The sequence below is a fragment of the Saccopteryx leptura genome, chromosome 1 (assembly GCF_036850995.1).
Source record: "Saccopteryx leptura isolate mSacLep1 chromosome 1, mSacLep1_pri_phased_curated, whole genome shotgun sequence".
In the NCBI taxonomy this organism is placed as follows: Eukaryota; Metazoa; Chordata; class Mammalia; order Chiroptera; family Emballonuridae; genus Saccopteryx; species Saccopteryx leptura.
Window position 1 is genome coordinate 146,077,181 of NC_089503.1, and position 27,481 is coordinate 146,104,661.

Genomic DNA, 27,481 nt, shown 5'->3' on the forward strand with positions numbered 1-27,481 from the left:
CATCACTAACAGCTCCAAGATTTTTGGGAAACTTATCAAGGTGACTGTTAAGGAAGTGAATCTTATGCTCATGTTATATCCAGTGTCGCGGAAAGCCAACAGCATCCTTTGAACCAAAGTTCATAGTTTTCTGCTTTTCTGTTGCTAAGGAAGTTCTTTGTAATCGCCACAAAAGACTGCCATGCTGCTTTCTCCTCCTTATTCATCTTCCTGGCAAATTCTTCATCATGTATGAGGGTTTGAATTTGAGGCCCATCGAATACACCTGCTTTTATCTTCTTTAAAGACAAGGCAGGAGAAGCAGAAATAATATGTTGAAAGCATTCACTTTCTCTATTCAAAGCCTGAACAAACTGCTTCATTAAGCCAAGTTTGATGTGAAGTGGGGGAAAAGTGATCCTGTCTCGAATAACTACAGGTTCATTCACAATATTTTGCATCCCTACTTCCAGAGCTTCACGTTTCGGCCACTCCTTCAGTGTCCAATGTTTCTCCCGAGTTTGGCTATCCCACAAACACAGAAAGCAAGGATACTTCATGAAACCTCTCTGTTGTCCTAGCAGGAAATTTACCATTTTAAGGTCCACACAAATGATCCAGTTATGCTCCTCATACATACTTCAGAAAGTCAAGGACAATTTTTATGTCATTCTTACTAAGTCATTCAATTGGGGTTGGCTAAACTGCTGAGGGGTTAATGACTGGCATCAGAAGAAGACCCTTTAGATTCTACAACCATTTCCTCATGCATCTTATCAAAATACACTTGATCACCATGTTCATTTTCTTCATTCTTAGAAGAAATAAAACCATTGAAAACTGTCTCAGAGTGTGGGATAGGTCATATTACTGAAGGAATATTAGGATATGCGATCATATGCCATTTTTTCTTGCCGAAGCTTTTTGTATGGATCAGACAGAAATAGCAGTCACTGCTGTGGTCCTTAGGTTCACACCAAACCATGGGAATACCAAAAGGCATTCCTTTGCATTTTCCTTTTGTCCAGTCACGAAGCATTTCCTCACGATTATGACACACAATATGAGGAGCCCAATTCTTGTCTTGATCACCAAGGGGAACGTGAAAATAGGCAATATATGCACGTGTCACAAATGATGAAATATTGCGCCTTTGATGTTGAAGTGTGTAACAGCCACATATATAACAGAAGGTGTCAGGACTATTCTTACATTTACGCCTACTCAAAGAAGCCATGATTCAATCTTTAACAAAATAAGAGGGTGTTTTTATCAGATAATAATTTTTTACATTTAGAAACAACTACAATTATGTAAGAGTGATGTTTGTAAAACATTAATTGCCTTGTGGTTATGTTCAATCCAAGAGTCAAAACCAATGCATGCCATTAACTGTAACAAAAACAAATTAAAATTGCATAAGAACTAGAGTATGCACCAAAAAACAGATTTCAGATTTGGAATCAGCGATGCAGAAATATATAGAAACAGTTCTAAAACCTTATGCAACAGAAAATGAAAAAAAAAAAAGTTGTTCCCCAGTGCAATCAATTATGCTGTATACCCATCACCCAAAGTCAAATCATCTTCTCTCACCCTAGTCAAATCAAACCTTCTTTTTCTCTTTAAGCCCCTCCCCTTAACCCTACCCCCCATCCTTTTTTTATCCCTCCCTTCCCCCTTGTAACCACTGCACTTTTATCTATGTCCATGAGTCTCAATTTTGTATCCCACCTATGTACAGAATCATACAGTTCTTAGCTTTTTCTGATTTACTTATTTCTCTCAGTATAATGTTACCAAGGTCCATCCATGTTGTCGTAAATGGTACTATGTCATCATTTCTTATGGCTGAGTAGTATTCCATCATATATATGTATCACATCTTTATCTAATTCTCTATTGAAGGACATTTTGGTTGGTTCCATGTCTTGGCCACCGTGAACAATGCTGCAATGATCATGGGGGTACATGTGTCTTTTTTTTAAATTTTAATATGGAACGCTTCACGAATTTGTGTGTCATCCTTGCGCAGGGGCCATGCTAATCTCTGTATTGTTCCAATTTTAGTATATGTGCTGCCGAAGCGAGCACACATGTGTCTTTATGTATCCATGTTTTCGAGTTTTGGGGGTATATACCCAGTAGAGGAATTGCTGTGTCATATGTTAATTCTTTCCTTAAATTTTTGAGGAACCATCATACTTTCTTCTATAATGGTTGTACTAATTTACATTCCCACCAACAGTGAATGAGGGTTTTTTTTTCTCCATAGCCTTTCCAGTACTAGTTATTACCTATCTTGTTGATAATAGCTAATCTAACAGAAGTGAGATGGTATCTCATTGTAGTTTTTATTTGTATTTCTCGAATAGCTCATGAAGATAAGCATTTTTTCATATATCTGTTGGCCATTTGTATTTCTTCTTGGGAGAAGTGTCTGTTCATGTCCTTTTCCCATTTTTTTTATTGGATTGTTTGTTTGTTTGTTGCTGAGTTTTGTGAGTTCTTTATATATTTTGGATATTAGCCCCTTATCTGAGCTATTGTTTGAAAATATCTCCCACTTAGTTGGCTATTTGTTTTGTTGACAGTTTCTTTTGCTGTGCAGAAGCTTCTTAGTTTAATGTAGTCCCTCATTTGTTTGTTAACCATTAACATAGGCGTTTAAAGGAATTTAAGAACAAGTGCATTACCCCTTTGTTTAATGAAATCTTAGCCTCCAGCTTTGCAGAGAGTGGACTTACAGTCCTTAAATTTTTAATTAGGCCATTTTCTGATTTGACAAATTTATATCATAAGATCCTCTACTAAGGAAAGTATTGCTAATTAATTTACTAGGACTTTATCAACTCTTATGACTGTTTTAGTCTGCTTATGACTAAATGTTAATCTACCCTATTTAAAACTGGAACTGAAGAAGTAAATCATAGATTGGACATTTTAACCAATATTTTTAAATGCTCCTAGTTGTAGAGAAATCTTTCTTATTAGTCAATGGTTTCCTTTCTTTCTCTCTCTCTCTCAAAAGAAAGATTTTGAGAGAGAGAGAGACAGGAAGGAAGAGAGATAGGCATAAACTCATAGTTGTATAGATTTCAAGATGGCAGTGGAGTAGGCATACATACAAACTGCTACCTCCTGGGACTAAACTGGATTACAAATTAATTTAAGAACAATCATCATGAAAAAACAAACTTGAACTAAAAGAACAGGACTCGAAAACCAAGGAGCACAGAAGAAACCACACTGAGAGTGGGAGGAAGTGCGGGGATGTGGTGGGGGCTCCCCCGCTTTCAGGAGCAAGGGGTTGTTGAGGGTCCAGAGGGATTCTCATTGTGGGGAGAGAGACCCTGAGAGGCGGGGATTCTCAGTTCCAGGACCCGAGCCTCAACCTAGAGACCCAGGGACTGGAGGAGACAGCCTGACAGCATTGATTGGGGAGAAGAGTGGGATTTCTGTCTGTGGGCAATAGCTTGCAAAGAAGTTGCAGCCTTAAGGGGCCAGCACAGAAAAGCTCACTCACAGCTACTCACCTGGGGCTCTGGAGGCAAGGAGACCTGAGAGGACTGGTCTTGCGTGAGGAGAGTGGGGGGATGGAGGCACAGGAACACAAATAATGACGAGGAGAAGAATACCTGTGCTGAGTCATTCTCCAATAGTGATGTGGCCATATGCAGAGGGAGGGGCACTCCCTCTCTCCAGCACAGGCCTAGCGTAAGGCCAGTTGACCCACCTTCAAAAACTCTCCAGCCTCCTATCAGCATAAAAGGCCATTCAGGAAGGAGGAAGTAAAGGGGAGGAGCAGTGACTCAGGTTTCTGAGGACACCTGAGCTACACCTCCCCCTTCTGATATGGAGAACATGCCCCACCCCTTGGAGAGTAACTGGGCAGACCGCATCTTCTGGTCCTCAGAGGTCACACCCACTGCATTCCTGTGGACTTACCATACAGATAAAAAAAAGAAAAGTAAAGAAAAAAAAGGCCTGGATAGAGTTTCAACTGGGGCCAAAGAGCAAGATATGTCCACTACCCAGTCCTAAACACAGAAGTTCCCTGCTGGGCTCATCAGGGAAATTAAGTCTTTTAAGCAGCCCAACTTGTTAAGGAGAATTAATATCTGAGCAACCAGCAGAAGCTGAGGGGTAAAGCCCTGGAGGAGGGGCTGCATTCCATATACCATCCTCAGATGCACAACCTTAACAAGCTTGCAAACTGCACACAGAAAAAAATGGGAAGACAGAGAAATGTAATCCATATGAATCAACAAGAGAAATCCCCAGAAAATGAACTTAATGAGAGGGAAGTAACCCAACTACCAGATGCAGAGTTTAAAATAATGATTGTTAGGATGCTTAAGGATCTTAAAGCTACAATGGATGGACTTAATGAGCACCTAAATAAAGAAATTGAAAGCATCAAAAAGGACATTGAAATCATAAAAGAGAATCAATCAGAAATGACAATTACAATATCAGAAATGAAGACTACACTAGAAGGAATCAACAGCAGGCTGGATGAAGCAGAGGATCAAATTAGCGACTTAGAGGACAAGATTAATAAAAACACAGAAACAGAGCGGCAAAAAGAAAAGAGACTCAAAAGTCTGAGGAAACTATAAGAGAACTCTGTGACAATATGAAAAGAAATAACATCCACATCATAAGGGTTCCTTAAGGAGAAGAAAAAGAACAAGGGATAGAGAACCTGTTTGAAGAAATCATAGCTGAAATCTTTTCCTAAATTAATGAAGGAAGAAGTCACACAAGTTCAAGAAGCACAGAGAGTTCTGGTAAAGAGTAACCCAGTGAGGCCTACACCAAGACAAATCATAATTAAAATACCAAAGTTAAGAAGTAAAGAAAAAATACTAAAAGCAGCAAGAGAAAAGAAGTCAGTTACCTATAGAGGAGCCCCCATAAAGATGACATCCGACTTTTCAACAGAAACACTTGAGGACAAAAGGGAATGGCAAGAAATATTCAAAGTAATGCAGAACAAGAGCCTACAACCAAGACTTCGTTATCCAGCAAGATTATCGTTTAAAATTGAAGGAGAAATAAAAAGCTTCCTAGGGAAAAAAAAAACAAAACTCAAGGAATTCATTCCTACCAAACCAGTACTGCAGGAAATGTTAAGGAGCTTTCTGTAAAAAGAGCATAGGAAAAAAGAAATCGAGGAAAAGATTTATAGATTTAAAGAATAAAATGGCAATAAACAAGGACATATCAATAATAACCTTAAATGTAAATGGATTAAATGCTCCAATCAAAAGACAGAGGAGCTGCATGGATAAGAAAACAAGACCTGTACATATGCTGTCTATAAGAGACCCACCTTAGAACAAAAGATACACATAGACTGAGAGTAAAGGGATGAAAAAAAATATTTCATGCAAACGGAAATGGAAAAAAAGCTGGGGTAGCAATACTAATATCTGACAAAATAAACTTTAAAACAAAGGCTATATAGTAAGAGATAAAGAAGGTCACTACATAATGATAAAAGCTTTAAAATAGAAATATAATAACTTAGAAATATATATGCGCCTAATATAAGAGCACCTAAATATATAAAACAGATTTTGATGGACAAAAAGGGCGAGATTAACAGCAATACTATAATAGTAGGGGATTTTAATACCCCACTAATATCAATGCATAGATCCTCCAGACAGAAAATTAACAAAGAAACAGTGATATTAAATGACACACTAGATCAACTAGATTTAATAGATATCTTCAAAACCTTTTACCCCAAAGCAGCAGAATATACATTCTTTTCAAGGGCTCATGGTCCATTCTCTAGGATAGACCATATATTAGGACACAAAACGAGTCTTAATAAATTTAAGAAGATTGAAATCATATCAAACATCTTCTAGAAATCAACTACATGAAACTAGAAATCAACTACAATAGAAAAACTGAAAAACATTCAAACACTTGGGGACTAAATAGCATGGTATTAAATAATGAATGGGTTAACAATGAGTTCAAGGAAAAAATAAAAAACTTCCTTGAAACAAATGAAAATGAACATACAACAACTCAAAATTTATGAGAGAGAAATTCATAGCATTACAGGCATACCTGAAGAAGCAAGGAAAAGCTCAAATTAACAACTTAACCTGTATCTAAAAGAACTAGAAAAAGAACAATAAGTAAAGCCCAGAGGAAGTAGAAAGAAGGAAATAATAGAGATCAGAGCGGAAATAAATGACAGAGGAAAAAAATAACAATACAGAAGATCAGTGAAATTAAGAGCTGGTTCTTTGAAAAGGTAAATAAGATTGATGAACCTTTAATGAGACTCATAAAGAAAAAAGAAGACTCAAATAAATAAAATTAGAAACAAGAGTGGAGAAGTCATAGCTGACACAGCAGAAATTCAAAGGATTGTAAGAAAATACTATTAAAACTATATGCCAAAAAAATGGACAACCTAGATGAAATGGATAAATTTCTTGAAACATACAATCATTCAAAAATCAATCTGGAAGAATCAGAAAACCTAAACAACTGATTACAACAAGTGAGATTGAAACAGTTATCAATAAACTCCCAGCAAACAAAAGTCCTGGGCCTGATGGCTTCACAAGCAAATTTTACCAAGTATTCAAAGAAGAACTGACTCCTATTCTTCTCACGCTATTTCAGAGAGTTCAAGAGGAGGGAAAACTTCCAAACTCCTTTTACGAAGCGAACATAATCTTCATTCCAAAACCAGGCAAAGACAGTACAAAGAAAGAAAACTATAGGCCAATATCCCTGATGAACTTAGATGCTAAAATTCTCAACAAAATATTATCAAACCGGTTTCAGCAGTACGTGAAAAAAGTCATACATCATGATCATGTGGGACTTATTCCTGGGAGGCAAAGCTGGTATAATATATGCAAATCAATCAATGTGATTCATCACATAAACAAAGGGAAGGATAAAAACCACATGATTATATCAATAGATGCAGAAAAAGCAATTGATAAAATCCAGCGCCCATTTATGATCAAAACCCTTAGCAAAGTGGGATTACAGGGAACATAACATAATATGGTAAAGGCCATCTATGCAAAACCCACAGCTAACATCATACTCAATGGGCAAAAATGAAAAGCAATGCCTATAAGAACAGGAACAAGACAGGGGTGCCCCCTTTCACCACTCTTATTCAACATAGTTCTGGAAGTCCTGGCTACAGCAATCAGACAAGAAGAAGAAATAAAAAGGCGTCCAAATTGGAAAAGAAGTAAAACTTTCATTATAATATTTGCTGATGGCATGATACTGTACATAGAAAACCCTAAAGTCTCAGTCAAAAAACTACTGGAACTGATAAATGAATTCAGCAAGGTGGCAGGATATAAAATCAATATTCAGAAGTCAGTGGCATTTATATACACCAACAATGAACTGTGTCTGAAGGAAATATTAAGGAAACAGTCCCCTTCACTATTGCAACAACCAAAAAAATAAAGTCCCTAGGAGTAAATTTAATCAAAGAAGTTAAAGACCTGTATTTGGAAAATTATAAAACATTTATAAAAGAAATCAAGGAAGATACAAACAAGTGGAAGCATATACCATGTTCATGGATAGGAAGAATAAACATCATTAAAATGTCTATACTACCCAAAGCAATCTATAAATTTAGTGCAATTCCTATTAAAATACCAATGGCATACTTCAAAGATATAGAACAAATATTCCAAAAATTTATATGAAACCAAAAAAAGAACACAAATATCCTCCGCAATCCTGGAAAAGAAGATTAAAGTGGGTGGTATCACACACTTCCTGATATCAAGTTATACTATTGTACAAGGCCATTGTACTCAAAACAACTTGGTACTGGCATAAGAACAGACATACAGATCAGTGGAACAGAACAGAGAACCCAGAAATAAATCTACACCTTTATGGCCAATTGATATTTGAGAAAGGAGGTAAGAGCATACAATGGAGTAAAGAGAATCTTTTTAACAAATGGTGTTGGGAAAATTGGAGAAGTACATGCAAAAAGTGAAACTAGACCACCAACTTACACCATTCACGAAAATAAACTGAAAATGGATAAAAGAATTCAATGTAAGCTATGAAACCATGATCATATAGGAAGAAAACATTGGCAGTAAGCTCTTTGACATTCTTCTCAGCAATATATTTGCTGATTTAACTCCATAGGTAAGTGAAATAAGGACAAGATGAACAAATGGGACTATATCATAATAAAAAGCTTTTGCACAGCAAAAGACAACATGAACAAAATCAAAAGACAAGCCACACAATGGGAAGACTTATTCGCCAACATGTCCGGTAAGGGGCTAATAACCAAAATGTATAAAGAACTTATAAAACTCAACACCAGGGAAATAATCCAATCAAAAGTTGGGCAAAAGAACTGAGTAAACACTTCTCCAAAGAGAACATACTGATGGCCAATGGGCATATGAAAAATGTTCAACATTATTAATCATTAGAGAAATGCAAATTAAAACCACAATGAGATACCACCTCACACCTGTCAGAATGGCACTCATTAACAAAACCACACAATAAGTGCTGGTGAGGGTGTGGAGAAAAGGGAACCCTCCTGCACTGCTCTTGGGAGTGCAGATTGGTGTAGCCACTTTGGAAAGCAGTATGGAGATTCTTCAAAAAATTAAAAATGGAACTGCCCTTTGACCCAGCTATCCCACTTGTAGGAATATAACCTAAAAATAACAAATCACTGATTCAAAAGAAGAAGTGCACCCCCATGTTTATTGCAGCATTGTTTACAATAGCCAAGATCTGGAAACAGCCCAAGTGTCTGTCAGTTGACAAGTGGATTAAAAAGCAGTGGTACATATACACAATGGAATACTGTGTGGTTGTGAAAAAGAAGGAAAACTGACCCTTTGCAACAACATGGATGGACTTGTAGTCTATTATGCTAAGCGAAATAAGCCAGGCAGAGAAAGAAAAATATCATATGACCTCACTCATTTGAGAAATCCAATGAACAATGTGAACTGAGGAACAGGAGAGGCAGAGAAGAGGGCAAAGAGTCCGGGGGTGGGGGGGAGTGGTCAGAGGGAAAGGGGATGAGAGGAGGGGATCAAAGAAAGGAAAGACATTAGTGAAAGTATATACACGTAACACATAGAGATAGAGGGCAGGATAGTAAATCATGGAGGGAAGAGTGGAAGGCGGTGGGGGGAAGGAGCAAAGGGGGTGGGGGGGAGGAGGGAGGGAGATATATTCGGGGGAACACTTGTAACTGTGTACACACAACAAATTAAAATCAATAATAAAAAAAAACTCCTAGTTACATCACTTTAGTTATTTATTGATTGCTTCTCATAAGTGCCTTGACCAGGGGACTACAGCTGAGCCAGTTTCTCTTTTCGCAAGCGAGCAACCTTTATAATCAAGCCAGCAACCATGGGATCATGTCAGTGATTCCACACTTAAGCTGGTGAGCTCATGCTCAAACTGGATGCTTTCTCATATGTTCAAGGCAGCAACCTTGGGGTTTTGAACATGGGTCTTCAGCATCCCAGGTTGATTCTCTATCTGCTGTGCCTCCACCTGGTCTGGCCCAATTTTGTTCTTAATCCTTTCACCTTTTTCACCCATCTTCCCAACTCCCCTCCCAAGTGGCAACCATCAAAATGTATCTCTGTACCTATGAGTCTTGTTTCTGTTCTGCTTGTTCATTTTTTTTTTTTTAGATTCAGTTGATAGATATGTATTTGTTGCCATATTTTGTTATTGTTCATATTTTTAATCTTTTATTTTTTCTTTTTCTTAAAGAAAACCCTTTAACATTTCATATAATAATGGTTTGGTGGTGGTGAACTCCTTTAGCTTTTTCTTGTCTGGGAAGCTGTTTATCTGTTCTTTGAATCTAAATGATAGCTTTGCTGGGTAGAGTAATCTTGGTTGTAGGTCCTTGCTTTTCAACACTAAATATTTCTTGCCACTCCCTCTGGACTGCAAAGTTTTGTTGAGAAATCAGCTGGTAACCTTATGGGAGTTTTCTTGTAGATAACTACCTTTTTCTTGCTGCTTTTAAGAGTCTCTCTTTGTCTTTCACTATTTGCATTTTAATTATGATGTGTCTTTTTTGTGTGTGACAGAGACAGAGAGAGAGAGACAGAGGAGAGGGACAGACAGGGATAGACATACAGGAAGGGAGAGAGATGAGAAGCATCAGTTCTTCATTGCAGCTCCTTAGTCTCCTTAGTTTTTCATTGATTGCTTTCTCATATGTTCCTTGACTGTAAGCAGCTACAGCAGAGCTAGTGACCCCTTGCTCAAGCCAGTGACCTTGGGCTCCAAGCCAACAACCGTTGGACTCAAGCCAGCAACAGTGGGGTCATGTTTATGATCCCATGCTCAACCAGCGACCCCGCATTCAAGCCGGATGAAACCATGCTCAAGGCAGCAACCTCGAGGCTTCAAATCTGGTTCCTCTGTGTCCCAGTCTGATGTTCTATCCACTACCCCACCGCCTGGTCAGGCTGTGATTTATCTTGATGTGGACCTCTTTGGGTTCATCTTGTTTGAGACTATCTGTGCTTCCTGGGCCTGTATAACTATTTCCTTCACCAAGTTAGGGAGGTTTTCTGTCATTATTTTTCCAAATATGTTTTCAGTTTATTTCTCTCTCTGTTCTTCTTCCTGCACTGCCATGATGCCAATGTTGGCATGCTTAAAGTTGTCACAGAGTCTCCTTACACTATTCTCAGTTTTTTTGGATTTTTTTTTTCATTTTGCTGTTCTGATTGGATGTTTTTTGCTTCCTTATATTCTAAATTGCTGATTTGATTCTCAGCTTCATCTACTCTACTGTTGATTCTCTGTAATTTATTCTTTATTTCAATTAGTGTATCCTGCATTTCTGACTGGTCCTTTTTTATGCTGTTGATTTTCTCCCCAAGTTCATTGAGATCCTTATAACAAGTGTTTTGATCTCTGCATCTAGTAGATTGCTTGTCTCCATTTTGTTTAGTTTTTTTTCCTGGATTTTTGTTCTGTTCTTTCATTTGGGACATGTTTGGCAACCTTCTGTGTTTGTTTCTATATATTAGGTAGAGCTGCTATGTCTCCCGGGCTTGATAGGATGGCCTAATTTAGTAGGTGTTTTGAAGGGTCCAGTGGCACAGCTTTGTAGATCATCTAAGCTGGGTAGTCAAGGTGCACCCCACCCCCACCCACCCCTGTGTGTGCTGTGTACACCCTCCTGTTGTAGTAGAGCCTTGATTGCTATTGGCACATCAGTGGGAGGGATTTACCCCTGACCAATCAGCTGAAAGGACTGGCTGCAACTACTGACAGCCGTGGAGAACCAACCCTGCAGGGTCTACTTCACAGAGCAGGAATTATTTCAGCAGAGCTTTGGTGCTCACCAAGTTCACCTCTTTAGTGTGTTGCTTGTGGTAGTGATTTGGATGTGGTCTGAAGCTGTCGACTGGGTGCACTGGCTCTGGCGCTTCCTAGAAGGTGCAGGCCCAGATCAGTCACAACTCATGTTCTGCCTGGCATGAGGTACAAAGTGAACTGCAGGTAGCTGCTACTTGTGCTGGGCTTGCAGGTGCCAAGCAAGGCCAAGTTGTGAACCAAGATTGGCTGCTGCTAGTACCAGGTCTGGGTCCACTTAGAGCTATGAGGCAGGCCGAGGCCAGATGCTGCTTGAGAGATTTTAGGAAAATTTGAAGCCTGAGCCAGGACAGGCCATTCCTATAGAAAAGCCACTGAAAAAAACTATTGAGTGAGGCAGGTCTCAGGGAATCACCAGGATGGGGTTAACAGTATCAGCCAGGTGGATGAGACTAAGATGGTGCCTGTGTCTCCCCTTCTGGCTCTGCGGGGGGAGGGCTCAGAAAAGAAATAATGGCTTGTGCCAGAGCTTCTGTCTGGGGAAAGAGCTGCATCCCTAATCCTTCCCCGCTCCAGTCCCTCCAGGTCTTGTCCTGATGCTGGCAATTTATTTCCTCCCTGTATGGTTTTGTTCTTTTCAAGTTCCTGCCCTGGTGCTGGAACTCAGAGGGAAGTGAGTCAGAGTAGTTCAGGCACTGGCCTTTTATAGGAACTGCCTGTGGCTGCAGCAGCCCTCTGTCTCCCTAAGCCTCAATCTCTGCTGGTTTTTACAGCCAAAAGTTATAGGGACGTCTCTTTCTGGCACTGGAATCCTGGGCTGGGGTGCCTGTGGTGGGGCTGGGATCCCTCAGGCCTCTGCATCTGAGATATTTCTCACAATTTTTATCTACCACATTTGTTGGTGTGGAACCAGCCCAGTCCCTGTCTCTGTCCCTCCTACCCTACCATTCTGGATGTGGCTTTCCTTTATTCAGCTAGATTTTAAGTGGTTCTGAATGATGGTTGTTCTGTAGTTTAGTTGTAATTTTGATGCTGTGGGAGGATTCAAGTAGCACATTTATCTAAGTGCATCTTGACTGGAAGCTCAAGCTCCATTTTTAAATTTCTTGATATGCCAGGTTGTACTGATTACCATTAATAAATTAAAAATTGTTTCATAACAATGCTGGACTTGTATAACTATATATATTATAAAATAGCTAAAATGGTAATTTAATGGAAAATACATTTTTAGTCTATTATATAGCTTTGGGTATATTTCTTTTTTTTTCTTTTTCTTTTTTTTACTGACAGGAGGGGAGGCAGAAAGACAAACTCCTATATATGTCCCAACCAGGATCCACCCAGCAAGCCCACTAGGGGGTGATGCTCTGCCCATCTGGGGCCATTGCTCTGTTACTCAGTAACCCAGCCATCTTTTTAGCACCTGAGGTGGAGGCCATGGAGCTTTCCTCAGTTCACAAGGCCAACTCGCTCTAGCCAGTTGAGCCACGGCTGTGGGAGGGAGAGAGAAAGAGTGAGAGAAGGAGTGGGGCAAGGGTGGAGAAGTAGATGGTTGCTTATCCTGTGTGCCCTGACTGTAAATCGAACCCAGCATATCCATATGCCAGACCAACGCTCTACCATTGATCCAATCATCACGGCCAGGCATAGTTCAATAGAATAAGTCATGGTTTTGCTACTTTTCTTTACTACTCAGATAATTAGGTGTTTTTACATACATGAAAGACACCATATTTTATGGCATTTAAGGATAGTCTCAGCAGACCTATTATTTCAGGGTTATTTTAGTTTTTTCCTGAGTTTTATTTTATCATCTTCCTTTCTACAATTTATTCCTTGTGCAAGTGCTAAATTAATTTTCTTATAAAAGCACTTTGCAGGGGTGTGTATGTATCACATTCTCATGTGAAAACTCTTCCCATTGCCTGCAAACAATAGTTTAATTAATTCCTTGACCTGTTGTACAGTTGGAACAGTGATTTTCAAGCCTTTTCCATCTCTTGGCACAATAAACTAATTATTACATTTTGCAGCACACCAAAAAAGATATTTTTGCCAGTCTGACAAAAAAGTCGGTATAATTTTGATTCATTCACACTGGACAGCTGTTGTTGTATTGGAGGTTGTCATTTTTTTATTTGACAATCTAAGGAAAAAGAGGTCAGTGCCTCTGACTAAATAGTCAGGTGTTACAATGTTTAAAAATTCTTGTGCACACCAGTATGTTGCGGCTCACTGGTTGACAATATTTGAGTTAGAGATTTGGGTTGTAATCACAGCATGACCACTTAGTTAATATGTAATTAATTTGTTCAGTAAATATATATAGAAAACCTATTATTTTCCATCTCCCAGTGGTGAGAGTGAGACAGACATGGTCCCAAGCTTACATTCTAGTAGTTTTTACTATCTTAGCCTCTTGTCTTTCCCGTGAGCACAACCAAGGATTCAGCAATTGCCTATTACTATGTTTGTTTTCTGTCAACTATACTGCAAGCTTCTTGAAAGCAAAAACTACATGTTAGGTTTTTCTGTCTCCAGTTCTATAGTATCATATAAATGTTGTGATCATAATAATAGGCTGGTCTCCATTTTTTAAAGTTATTCCTGATTTTTTAATAACTATCAGATAACACTAGAATATATTTCAGAACATTTAAAAAGATACAGTTAACCTTTGAACAATGTGGGAGTTAGGGGTTCTGACCCTCACACAATTGAAGATCTGTATATAACTTGACTATCTAGAAACTTAAGTTATCTCTTGATATCTATTGAGGGATTGGTTACTAGACCCACAGGATACCAAAATCTACAGATGTTCAAGTCCCCTATATATAATGTTGTAGATCAATGCAATAATTTGGTCCTCAGTATCTGAATTCCCACCTGTGGATCAAAAACATACAAGTATTTATTGAAGAAGAAAATCCTCATGTAAGTGTACCTACATAGTTTAAACTCATGTTGTTTGATAGTCAACTTTACTGTAATGGAATTTGAGCTGATTGTTTTCTATTAGTTTCATTTTTAACTAGCAGTTGTTTATATATATTTATACATATATATTTTTTAGGCCTTATTGAATTTGAAGAATGTGACCCTGCTAGTGCAGTTGAAGGTAAGTTCACTAGTTCTAATATATGTGGAAACTAATATCTTCTGTTTGTTGGAGACATGATGAGGAGCTGCTATGCATTAGTGTCAGCATGTCTGTGGAAGGATATAAAAAATCTGAATGTGATTTGAAGGCCTGCAGATACTAATCTTTACGTAATAAACAGTAGGTTAGCTGAAAGGATTATTCGTAGTTAGAATATATATAAGATTAAATATCACATATATTTGCTTTCAAATATACATTGAAATTTTCTCCATTGACACCTATTTAAAAAAAGTATTGTATTTATTGGGATGACACTAACAATTATATAGGTTTTAGGTGCACAGTTCTACAACATATCATCTGTACACCAAGCCAAGTCTCCATCCATTACCATTTATCCCCCTATCCCCCCTGCCACCACCCTGCACCTCCCACCCCTGGTTGTCACCACACTGTTGTTCATGTCCGTGAGTTTTCTTTCTTTTTTTCTCTTTGGCTTAATCCCCCCTAAACCTCCGGCCAGTGTCAGCCTGCATTCTACATTGACATCCATTTTTAAACATTCTAATGTCATAAATATGAAACTCATCACTGCACATTAATGTACTGTATAGTGCTTGTTCTGTAGTAGGTAATGTTTTGGTAATTAGTGAGATTATGCATTAATGTTTTTTTGTTCTGATTTTTTAGAAAGCAAGACAGGGTGAGGGAGACAGGAAGGGAGAGAGATGAGAAACATCAACTCCTTGCATCACTTTTAGTTGTTCATTGGTTGCTTCTCATATGTGCCTTGATCAGGGTGTGGGGATGATTGGCTCAAGCTGAGCCAGTGAGCCAGTGACCCCTCACTCAAGGCAGTGACCTTTGGTCTCAAGCCAATGACTATGGGATCATGTTGGTCCTATGCTCAAGCTGTTGCGCCTGCACTCAGGCCGTAAGAGAACCTGGTACCTCAGCATCCCAGTTTGATGCTCTGTCCACTGTGCCACTACCAGTCAGAGCACATTAATGTTAATATTATTATAATTCAGAATGGGTGATAATTTGACTTGAGAAAGGGTTCATACTCTTATTTATTTAAATTGATGTTTTTCATAGAATGAAACCCAAAAGAATGCCTGCTATTCTTATCATGTTTTTTATATAACTTACTTTGTGGGCTACTAGAAATAATTTGAAAGCAAAGTTCCATTTTTTCTAAAACCTGTATAAGAATTTGGAGAAATGGTTTGCTGTCAATGGTAAAGTCATTATTTTGGAGCAGTCAGGAGCTCCGGGGCCTAGACTGCTTATAGTTACTAGCTGTTTGAGAGCAATAATTATTTAAATTCTTTGTACTTCAGCTTTCTTTATTCTAAAATGTGGATAGTAAATAATAGTCTATGAAGATAAAACTGTATTTGATTTTTAAAATATAACACACTATACAAATGTATGGTTTAGGGAGTTTGTTTTGCTTGAAAGCAAGTACATTATTCTAAGACCTGAATTCTAATCCTGGCTATAGTGTTTACTAGCGATATAACACTGACTTAAAAAAAAACAAGAACAAAAAATACCGTTGAGTTTCTTCATCTATAAGATGAAAAGTTAGCTTAGGAGTGCTGTAGATCTCAAAGAGTAATAAGCAGCTAAGCTTTAAGTGCTGAATTTCATCAAGAATTTAAAAGCATGACTGACTTTTCAAAATTAATTTGTCACGCAAGAAGAGGAATAACTGCCATATTAGGCAAAACAAAAATATTTGTTCTTAATTTATGGTAGTATCCACTTATAACATTGTTTATGTTAGAGATAAATGGACGCCATATTAAAAGTTTTCCAGTTAAACTATTAATGAATTTTTTAAATTTAAACAACATATTTATATTTTGTGACACTGTAAAAACAAGAAACATGATTTCACTTGTATTTATAATAAAATTTAATATAGTGAATAATGTACTTTCTTGAAAATTTTAAGATATCTGAAAATGCTTATTTTGCCTGATGTGACTTAGGAAATACTTAGAAAAGAGAATTTCATTGATCAAGTGACTGTTCTATAACCTTTTGGTGAATAATAGGCTATGTTATATTAACATAAGTCTAAATAGACTATAACCTTGTTTTAAATATTTGGGTTTAGCAATAGAAACATATCCTTCATCCAAATTTAGTACTGACAGTTATGAGCAAATTATGTGTCAAGATAAAAGATGTATTCATAAATTTAATATATCAGGAACAATTATGTTTCTATAACAATATGCAATTTTTAATATACATTTCTTTAAAGGTATAAAACCAAGGAAAAGAAAGACTTTTGGTTTGCCAGGAATAATTAAAAAGGAAAAGGATGCAGAATCTGTGTAAGTATATTAAATATTATCAAAATCCTTTTGTTGTTATAAATAAGTAAGCTTATTGTTTTGAACTTGAAAGTCTTTCAGAAACAACTCAAATTATATGTCTTAGGGGTGAAAAATTGAACTTTTCTAAATACATGTGCCAGCTCCTCTGATTTTAGTTAAAAGTATTCACTTTTATTATTTTAAAATTTCAAGATGAAAGCTTTAGTATCTTAAACTTGAAACTTTAAAGATGCTCTTATTTTATAAAATTATGGGTATATTTAAAAAAAATTAAAATGCAGAGAAAATGAAAAATTCTTTCAAGTCTTGAGGCCTAAGAAAATCCCACAGCCAACAGTGTGATGTAAATCCTTCTAGACAATTCTAAGCATATAGGGACAAGGCAGTCATGATATGTACAGATGCTAATCGACTTATAATGGGGTTACACCCTGATAATCCTGTTGTAACTGAAAATCTCCTGAGTCAAAGATGCTTTTAATACACCTACCAAATGTCGTAACTTAGGTTTAATCATGCTACTTTAAATGTGCTCAGAACACAATATCCAAAAATACTGACAACACAGTACAGATGGTCCCTGACTTAACAATCGTTCAACTTAAGATTTTTCAACTTTACAATGATGTGAAAGTGATATGCATTCAGTAGAAACTGTACTTTGAGTTTTGAATTTTGATCCTTTCCCTAGCTAGGGATGTGCCGTATGATACTCTCGTATGACTTTTGGCACTGGCAGCCCAGATGTAGCTCCCAGTCAGCCCTGCAAGGATAAGGTTAAACAGCTAATATTCTACAGTGGACTGTTGCTAGTATTTTTGGATATTGTGTTTTGTGTTTTTTGCATCCCATCATATCTACAAAAAGCCCATCTGTGTCTCCTGGTGAGAAGAGGAGGGCAGATACTCTTGAGATAAAACTCAAGATAATTGCCCAACTATAAGCTGATGTAAGTGTTCTAAGCACATTTAAAGTAAGCTAGGCCAAAGAAGCTATGATGTTCTACAGGCTCTTGTATTAAATACATTTTTAATTTACAAAATTTTAACTTACAGTGGATTTGTTAAGATATAACCTCATTGTGAATCAAGGAGCATCTGAACACTGTAGTATTATCAGTTGAAGAGTATCATTAAGTCAGACCATTGTAAGTGGGGACCATCTGTATGCATAAATAGAAAATGTTAAATTTGGGAGGGGGAAAAAGCCCCTAGCATGTTTTAAACTAGTCATCATTTTTTCTGTTTACCTATTTTAAAAATAAGAAATTAGTATGCAAAGAACATATAATTTAGCATATAAGAATTTCAACTAGTGGCCCTGACCGTTTGGCTCAGTGGTAGAGCGTCGGCCTGGCGTGCAGGAGTCCTGGGTTCAATTCCTGGCCAGGGCACACAGGAGAAGCGCCCATCTGCTTCTCCACCCCTCCCCCTCTCCTTCCTCTCTGTCTCTCTCTTCCCCTCCAGCAGCCAAGGCTCTACTGAAGCAAAGTTGGCCCCGGGCGCTGAGGATGGCTCTATGGCCTCTGCCTCAGGCGCTAGAATGGCTCTGGTTGCAACAGAGCAATGCCCCAGATGGGCAGAGCATCGCCCCCTGGTGGGCATGCCAGGTGGATCCCGGTTGGGTACATGCGGGAGTCTGTCTGACTGCTCCCCATTTCCAACTTCAGAAAAATACAAAAAAAAAAAAAAAAAGTCAACTAGTGTTAGCTAAGTGAAGTTTTCTACTTTGATTATATATTAGAATTCCCTGGGAAATTAAGTAGATCTATGTTAGGCCTCATCTCAGAGCAATTAAACCAGATTCTTGGGCAAGAGGACCCAGCATAGTTTTTGTTTCATTTTGTTTGGTTTTAAGCAACCTATGTACTTATATACATCTGAGGTTGCTAATATGCATCTGGGGTTGAGAAACATTGAGCTATGATTAACCAGAGACAAACTGGAATTAAAGAAATCTTTTTGTAATTACTCAACCCATTTAGATCAAAGAGACGCTAATTAAAAGTCTTAAGTGATTTGTTGACTCTGTAACATTGGCTGAAAATTTAAAATCCTTACTTCTCTAACAATCTTGAGTTCTTACGAAATGTAATGTTTTGATGGGCACTCTTATTTGTAAACAAGAAAACAATTTGTGCTCTGTCTGCTTTTGCCTACTTCCTAGTTATATTCTTCTTATCTGAGTGTCTCAGAATTTCTACCATTCTAAATGTCAGTTTCTTTCTCCCTCCCCAATTGGTATTTGGTTAACAAATTAAGGCCAATTGTGAAGTAATTTTTATCTATAGTTACCATCTTTCTTTTTTGAACATTTATGAAAGGTGTATTTTGCTAAGGGGATGGAACCTAATCTCTGTATAACATTGAATATACATTTTGAAGTCTAAACAATTGATTTATAAGTAAATTTTTAATGCAGGTAGTTCATCTGTTAGTGACTATATTTTAAAAAGTAATGGCCATAAATTAAATGTTTTTCACAGCAGTTCATTCAGGGAGCTTATAATATTTTTGTATATCTGTGTTTTTAAATAATATTTCATGATGAGTAATTTTCCAATATGATCATTAGGCCATTTGGATATTGGAGTATTTTTATCAATTAGAATGGTAGGGCAGAAAATTATTCTTTAACCATTGCACCATGATTGCCTTCTTTCAATACTTCCTGGGAGAAAAAATGTTAGAATTCACTTTGCTTAAAATTTCCAAGGCTCTTGGCAAACTTTTGTTCATAGCCTGAAGGCTTTTGAAATGCCAGTAATTGTGGAAGAGGGATCCTGCATGGAGTATGCTCTTCCTGGGGCTTCATCTGCAAGTCTGAGTCCACTATGAAGGCAAGCAGATGAGTGCTGTAACGGAGACTAAAGAGTTCTGGTTTAAAGCCAGAGAATAAACTGTTTAGAATTTTTACCTTTGCTTTTATATACTGCTCACAAAAATTAGGGGATTAGGGAACATGCAGATACTCCAGTACTTTCAGCCTTTTGTATAGTGCATTTTCACCAGTGAAATAAAAGTTGGTTTTGCATCTTATTTGCATAATTGCACAACTTTCTTTGACTTGTTTGCTTTTCTGATGTTCTTGTTTAATAAATAAAAATCAAATGCTTCTTTTTTTATTGCTTCATATTCATTTTGAAATATCCTCTAATTTTTGTGAGCAGTATATTTAAACTGTATGTTTTAAAAAAGGTAGAAAGTTGAAAAGTACTAACACCTTAATTGATTTGATAGAGGGATTAAATTTATTATTACAGTGCCTTTTCTAGTGGAACATTTTCTCAGAGTTTACATAGGTTTTCCTCATCTACCAACAATAACAAAGCTGTTTTTCAAAATTTATAATTTTAAAGTAGATATAAATACGTGGGATTTGCGTTTCCCTGTCTCTGGTGCTTCAACTGGATTAAGATAAGGGTCATTTCTCTCTTTTTTTATTTAGTCTATTTCATTCTATCTACCTGTTACAAAATTCAGTATGTAGATTTTTCTGGTTTGTATTTAGTCTTCAGGTAGAGATTACTCATTTATCCTATATATTAATTTAATGCTTTTATTGTTCTTTTGGCTCTTAAGGTATATGCAATGCCTATATTTTCAGTTTGTTAAAGTAGCACATTTTGATATTATGTGCATTATCTGTGTCAAGCCAACGAATATTCAGTTCATCCAAATGCTTTTTAAATATTTACTTTAATTTTTGTTTGTGAATTTGTTTTAAAATATAAACACAGTTCTTCTAACTTTATTCCTCAGGGTATCAAAGTCTTTAACTTTACATTTTTGGTTAATTGAAAGGGTGGGTTTTTATATTTTGGTTTTACATTTAAAATAATAGTTTTTATTAATTTATATCCAAAATTATCAATTGAATTATAAAATGTTTATCAGTTAAATGATAAAATACCAGGTCTGAACTACATACTACGTTAGATGGAAAGCTATTTGAAGTGAAAGTCTAACTACTCATTTAACAAATTTGGAGAAAAGTAGTTTTCACTTTTATATAAACTAGTTATAGGAAGTACTGCACTTTAAAACTTCAATTTTGAAAGTATTGACTTTAGACAAAGTTTTAAAATTTATTTTAAAATGATGTTTATTTACCATTATTTATCCATAAAGATAAATACAGACTTTTTAAAAGTTAGGCTTTCTTCTTTGAAGAAAACTTTTTTTTTTTTACACTTTTTCTTCCTGGAGAATTAAAAGTCACTAGAAATCCCTGTAGGACTGATAGCTTCCTTGATATGACCCATGTGTATGTTCATGGAAAAGAAGTACTCCTTTTTTTCTTTTTTTAAGTGAGAGGAGGGGAAATTAAAATAGACTCCCACATGCTCCCAGACTGGGATCTACCTGGCAACCCTGTATTGGGCCTATGCTCAGGCTAGTCACGCCATTGGCTGCGAGAGGGGAAAAGAGGGAGAATGGGGAGATGGAGGGGAACACAAGCAGATGGTCGCTTCTCATGTATTCCCTGACCAGGGATCAAACCCCGGACCTCCTGCATGCTGGGCCAACATCTCTATCCACTGAGCCAACCAGCCAGGCTGAAAAGAACTACTTTTGAAAGTAGTTTTAAAATTACTTGTTTTATTTTGTTATGTGTTATGGGCATAGGAATGCCTTGTTTTGGATTTTAAAATCATTTGCTATATTTTAATCTTCATGAAATGATTTCTCTAAGTATTTTTGTAGAGTTTAAAAGTTATGTTTAAATATCAGGGTAAATACATTCAATATAGTATTATTATCAGACAGTTCTAATAGTTAACTATTTCTAATACTTTGTTTGTTTTAATAGGGAATGCCCTGATGCAGATTCACTTGTAAGTAGATTTTACTTTGATATAAACAATTTAAATTAGCTGTTTTAATTAGGAAATACTGAGCAGATTTAGGTTGAGTAGTTTATAATCTTTCTAAGAAAAATACTAATCTTGTTATTATAAATTCACAGTTAAAATTATTTACAGATGCATTTTTAGCTTTATATTACCAGATACTCGTCTATTAAATAGAAGGTGTTTTTTTAACTAACTTGTATTTAATAGGAAAAGTGGACATTTTACTTGTAAAATTGGAATGGTGCCATAGCATACTTTTTCTTGGGTAATATGTCAGATCTCAAATCTGCATACTTTATTTTAAAATGTGGTGCTCTTACTGATTGATTCTTAGATCTATTAAAAGTAATACTTTATCTGTTCATGTATTTAAGTTTTATTTAAGAGCTTGTCATTTTAGAAAAAATAATCGTAGTTAGTACTTCTCTGTGCCTTTTATTTTGTTGTAAAGAAAATTTGTTTTATTTCTTAATTAAATGTATTTCTTTATATATAATTAAAGACAGTATCAAATGGAGCTGCCTGTGGTTACAGTAGAAGAGAGAATTTACCAAATGGTATATACGTAGTATATAAACAGACACATTTTTCAAATTTCTCCTTCAACACTGGTCAGGTTGATAAGTAGAGTAGAGTCAGGTTGTCCATCTCCTTTGCTTGTTGTTTTTGCTTGCATAACTGTTCTTTTGGCCCAAAAACATTTTGATTTTTTACAGCATATTGGTGTACCAAAAGGAAGAACTAGATATTTTGTGAAACATTCATTGTGTTTTGAATTACATAAGATAAAACTAATTTTTTGTTTCATATTTCAGCTTTAAATGAAAACAATGATGTTAATCATTTTATAGTGAAAATAATGAAGTAGACTCTTAATGAGCTCTAGGAAGCATCGGAGTGTTTTATTGGATTTAAAACATCTACCTTATCACTTGCCTGTTTTGATACCTTGGTTTATTGATGAATGGACACAGCAGATGTGTTTCACATTTATTTTTGGTACTCGTGCATCTTATTTCTAAATTATATATAACATTTGCTTTATTGCAACATTGCATAAAATCCTTTAATATTTATATTTTATATATCTCCGTTTATTATTTTAAAAAGTTTTTTATTATTTTGAGAAAGTGAGCAAGAGAGACAGGAAGGGGGAGAGAGTGATAAGCCTTATCTCATAGTTGCTTCCCTTTAGTTGTACATTGAGCTTCTTGTACGTGTCTTGACTGTGGCTGTGCCAGTGCACTGCCTTTAGCTTAAGCCAGCAACCTTGGGCTTTTCATGCCAGAGACCTTTGGGCTCAAGCTGGTGAGCTTTGGGATTATATAGACGATTCCTTTGCTTAAGCCAGTGACTCTACTATGATGAGCCCATGGTCAGAGCCAGTGACATAAGGGTTTCGAACCAGTGACCTCAGCGTTCTGGGTCAGTGCTTTTTCCACTGCACCACTGCTGGTCAGGCTTAAAAATAAAACATTTTTAACTCTCTCAGCTCATTGATAACTGTTCTGTAATGATCAAATTAATCAATTTTGAACTTTAGTCAGTAATTATCTGGAATTATAAAAGGGCTTTTAAAGAAGACACAAAATTCTTCTGCCATATAAAAATGATTTATAAATTTGTCTATGTAGAAATAAAAAACTTATAAAAAATACACTATAGAAGGATTTGAATAACTAAAGGTAAATTGGCAGAGTATATTTGCAAGACATGTAACAAGGGACTAATTAATCTCCATTGTACAGTTTTTATATAGATCAGCATAAAAGGTAAGCAAGTACCTTGTAGGAAAATGGAATTAAATATGAAGAAATAAAAATGGTGAATAAATATAAGAAATGTTCAAAATAGTAGTTTCATTCTGATGCAAATTAGAATGAAATTACTGTGTTCAACTATTATATTAGCCAAACTTTTGATACACTCATACTGAATATAAATTGGTACAGTCTGTCTTGTGGATAGTTTGACAGTATCTTTCCAAATAAGAAATGCATATTCATTTTGACATTGCAATCCTATGCCAGGGGTTTACTGTTACGACTTTCACAAATTTATATGTGATACACCAAGATACATGCATATATAGAGGGAGGGGAGGAGAGAGAGGTAAAGATTGTTTATATTAGAAAAAACTGGAAACACTAAAGCATCTGTCAAGATGCAGTTGGTTAAATAAATTATAAACATTCACTTGATGAAGTAACTGATATTAGTTACGTTGCTCTGTGTCTGCTTACATGGAAAGAGCTTAGTAAATAAAAGCAAATATGAACTTCTAAGTAATTGCAATTTTAAAAATAGAGATGTGTGGGTACAGTTGTCCCTCCCCATCCATGGCTTTGCTTTCTGCTGTTTCAGTTAATGTGGTCAATTGCAGTCAGAAACTAATGGAAAGTTCCAGAAATAAACAATAAGTTTTAAAATTGTATACCATTCTGAGTAGTGTGATGAAATCTCACACTGTCCTGCCCCCTTTTCACTCAGGATGCGAATCATCCCTTTGTCAAGCGTATCCGTGTTGTATACACTGCCCATCCTACAGTCTTGGTTGTAATCAGTTTGTAGCCATCTTGTTTATCAGTTTGACTCTCATGGTATTGGTGTGCTTGTGTTCAGGTAATACTTATTTACTTAATGCCACATTCACATAACTTTTATTGGAGTATATTGGTATAATTGTTCTGTTATTGTTGTTGCTCTCTTACTTCGCCTGATTTATAAATTTGACTTTATCATAGATATGTGTATATATAGTGCTTAGTACTGTCTGCGATTTAAGGCAGTGGTCCCCACCTTTTTTTGGGCCACGGACCGATTTAATGTCAGAAAATATTTTCACGGACCGGCCTTTAGGGTGGGACGGATAAATGTATCACGTGACTGAGACAAGCGTCAAGAGTGAGTCTTGGACAGATGTAACAGAAGGAATCTGGTCATTTTTAAAAAATAAAACATCATTCAGACTTAAATATAAATAAAACGGAAATAATGTAAGTTATTTATTCTTTCTCTGCGGACCGGTACCAAATGGCCCACGGACCGGTGCTAGTCCATGGCCCGGGGGTTGGGGACCACTGGTTTAAGGCACACACTGGGGGCCTTGGAATGTATCCCCCAAGGATGGGTGCGGACTACTGTACATGTGTTCTCTTTTTAACAGAGAATGAGTTACAAGACACTTAGTTGTGGGGAGAAGGGTTACAGTGGAGATAAGCAGGGAAAAAAGGCTTTCATTTTTTGTTGATTCCTTTTATTTACGGCTAGTCTTACTGATTACTTATAAAAATATCAATAGGCAACCTTGGTAGGGAAGTTTTTTCTTTCTTTTAATGTCTGTTTAATTTAAAAATTTATTTAGAGGTCCTCTGTAGTTTGAAAGTTTCCCAAGGAAGTGTGAATTGCTCTTTTCTTTTGGTTTTGGCTAATTCTCCCATTCCAGACAGAGATACTGAGAAATATTCAATTGACTTGTGAATTGTGTCCTAATATACACTGCTTACAAAAATTAGGGGATATTTTATCACTTAGTTTTCATTTTGAAATATCCCCTAATTTTTGTGAGCAGTAAATTTTTTTTTGAATCACTACTGCTTTCCAGAATCCACCAAAACTGCCTTTTAGACTGATAGGTGAAACAAACGACTCTATTCTTCATACTGTTTTTGACTACTTAGTGCTTTGCTTAATATAGAAATTATGGGTTGAATGGACCAAGGTGTAACAGGTTAAGTTTTTATTAAGTTTCTATGAATAGTTCTAGCATTGAAAACCTAGTACACTGGGAATCATTGCTTTTTTCCAAGAAACCTTTTTATTTGAATTATTAATTTACAGAAAATTGCAAGGATAATAAGTACAGAGCAGTCCTGTGTACCTTTCACCGTGCTTCTCCTGATGGTAACATCTTACAAAACTACAGTACAGTGTCGCAACTAGGATATTGACACTAATATAACAAAACAGAACATTCCGTTATCTACAGGATCTTTCATGTTGATTGCCCTATTACAGCCACATTCCCTCCATCCTCACCTTTTCCTTAACCTCTGGCAACCACAGATCTGTTCTCCATTTTTATAATTACGTCATTTGAAAGTTACAAAATGTTATGAAAGTTATACATGTTATTTAAGTGGAATTATCATGTAACCTTTTGAGATTTCTTTTTCACTCAGCACAAGTCTCTGGAGATTAATCCAGATTGTGTGTTTGAATAGTTCATTCCTTTTTATTGCTGAATAGTACACTGTGGTATAGATATATACCAAAGTTTAACCATTGACCTATTGTAGGACATTTAATTATTTACAATTTTTGGCTATTAGAAATAAGATGCTTTGAACAGACATATGTAGGTTTTTGTGTGGATATAATGTACCTCTCTGGTCCTGATAATTTTCTTTCTGAAGTCTGTTTTGCTTAATAGCAAAACACTCTTTTTTTCTTAATTACTGAAGTGAGGGTTTTTTGGGGTTTTTTTGTATTTTTTGTATTTTTCTGAAGTTGGAAACAGGGAGGCAGTCAGACAGACTCCCGCATGCGCCCGACTGGGATCCACCGGGCATGCCCACCAGGGGGCGATGCTCTGCCCATCTGGGGCTTTGCTCGGCTGCAACCAGAGCCATTCTAGCGCCTGAGGCAGAGGCTACAGAGCCATCCTCAGTGCCGGGGCCAACCTTGCTCCATTGGAGCCTTGGCTGCTGGAGGGGAAGAGAGAGACAGAGAGGAAGGAGAGGGGGAGGGGTGGAGAAGCAGATGGGTGCTTCTCCTGTGTGCCCCGTCTGGGAATCGAACCCGGGACTCTCTCACACCAGGCCGACGCTCTACCACTGAGCCAACCGGCCAGGGCTTGAAGTGAGTTTCTTATAGATAGCATATAGTTGGGTCATGTGTTTAATCCATTCTCCTAGTCTCTGTCTTTTGTTATATTTGGATTATTTATATTTAATGTGATTATTGATTGATATGTCAGGACTTAAACCTGTTATTTTTTATTTTCTGTTTGTTCATTTCCATTTTGTTTTCTTTTTCCTTCCTTCCTGTGGTTTATTGAACCTTTTTAAAATTTCACTTTGATCTATTTATAGTTTTTGAGCATATTGCTTTGTATAGCTTTTTTAACTTTTTTTCTAGCAGGGTGTGAGGGAAGGAGATGAGAAGCATTGACTCATAGTTGTGACACCTAGGTTATTCATTGGTTGTTTTCTCATATGTGCCTTGACTGGGGGAGGGGGTCTTCAGCTGAGCCAGTGACCCCTTGTTCAAGCCAGTGACCATGGGGTCATGTCAGTGATTCTGCGCTCAAACCAGATTAGCCCGTGCTCAAGCTAGTGACCTTGGGGTTTTGAACCTGGGTCCTCAGTGTCCTAAGCCAACGCTCTACTGTGCTACTGCTTGATCAGGCCATATCACTTTGTAGAGCTTTTTAAAGGGTTAGTCTTGGTCACTCTCTAGTACCTTTATGTAATTATCTATATATTTTAACCAGATTTTATACCTGTAATCTGCAGGAAGTTGATCCAAAAGCAGCTTACTCAGTCCTAGAGAAAGCAGCTCAGTATTTTTTTTAATGTGACATTATACCATAATAGCGTATTTTAAACAAACTTGAAAATAGTGTCAGAAAATCCCAGGTACAATCTCTAGGAAATTAAATATCTAGTATGTTTCTACGGTACTGGGAATAGGAATAAAGTATTTTGAAAAAAAAGTTTTATTCTGATTTTTTTTTAAGTGAGAGGAGGAGAGATAGACTGACTGGGATCCACATGGCAACCTCCGTCTGGGGCTGATGCTCGAATCAGCTGAGCT

At 36.7% G+C, this 27,481-nt stretch overlaps 1 protein-coding gene and 1 non-coding gene across 2 annotated transcripts in view; one reads left to right on the top strand and one right to left on the bottom strand.

Moving 5' to 3' along the window:
• Positions 1-27,481, top strand: part of FCHO2 (FCH and mu domain containing endocytic adaptor 2) — a 146,465-nt gene that overhangs the window by 79,702 nt on the left and 39,282 nt on the right. Inside the window, exons 9-11 of the mRNA XM_066377004.1 lie at positions 14,426-14,470; positions 16,734-16,806; positions 21,622-21,646. Of these exons, the coding sequence (XP_066233101.1) occupies positions 14,426-14,470; positions 16,734-16,806; positions 21,622-21,646 (143 nt within the window). The remainder of the gene's footprint in view (positions 1-14,425; positions 14,471-16,733; positions 16,807-21,621; positions 21,647-27,481) is intronic.
• LOC136390232 (U6 spliceosomal RNA) lies at positions 1,970-2,073 on the bottom strand. Its single transcript, XR_010748664.1, has one exon. It is a non-coding gene; the product is annotated as a U6 spliceosomal RNA (small nuclear RNA).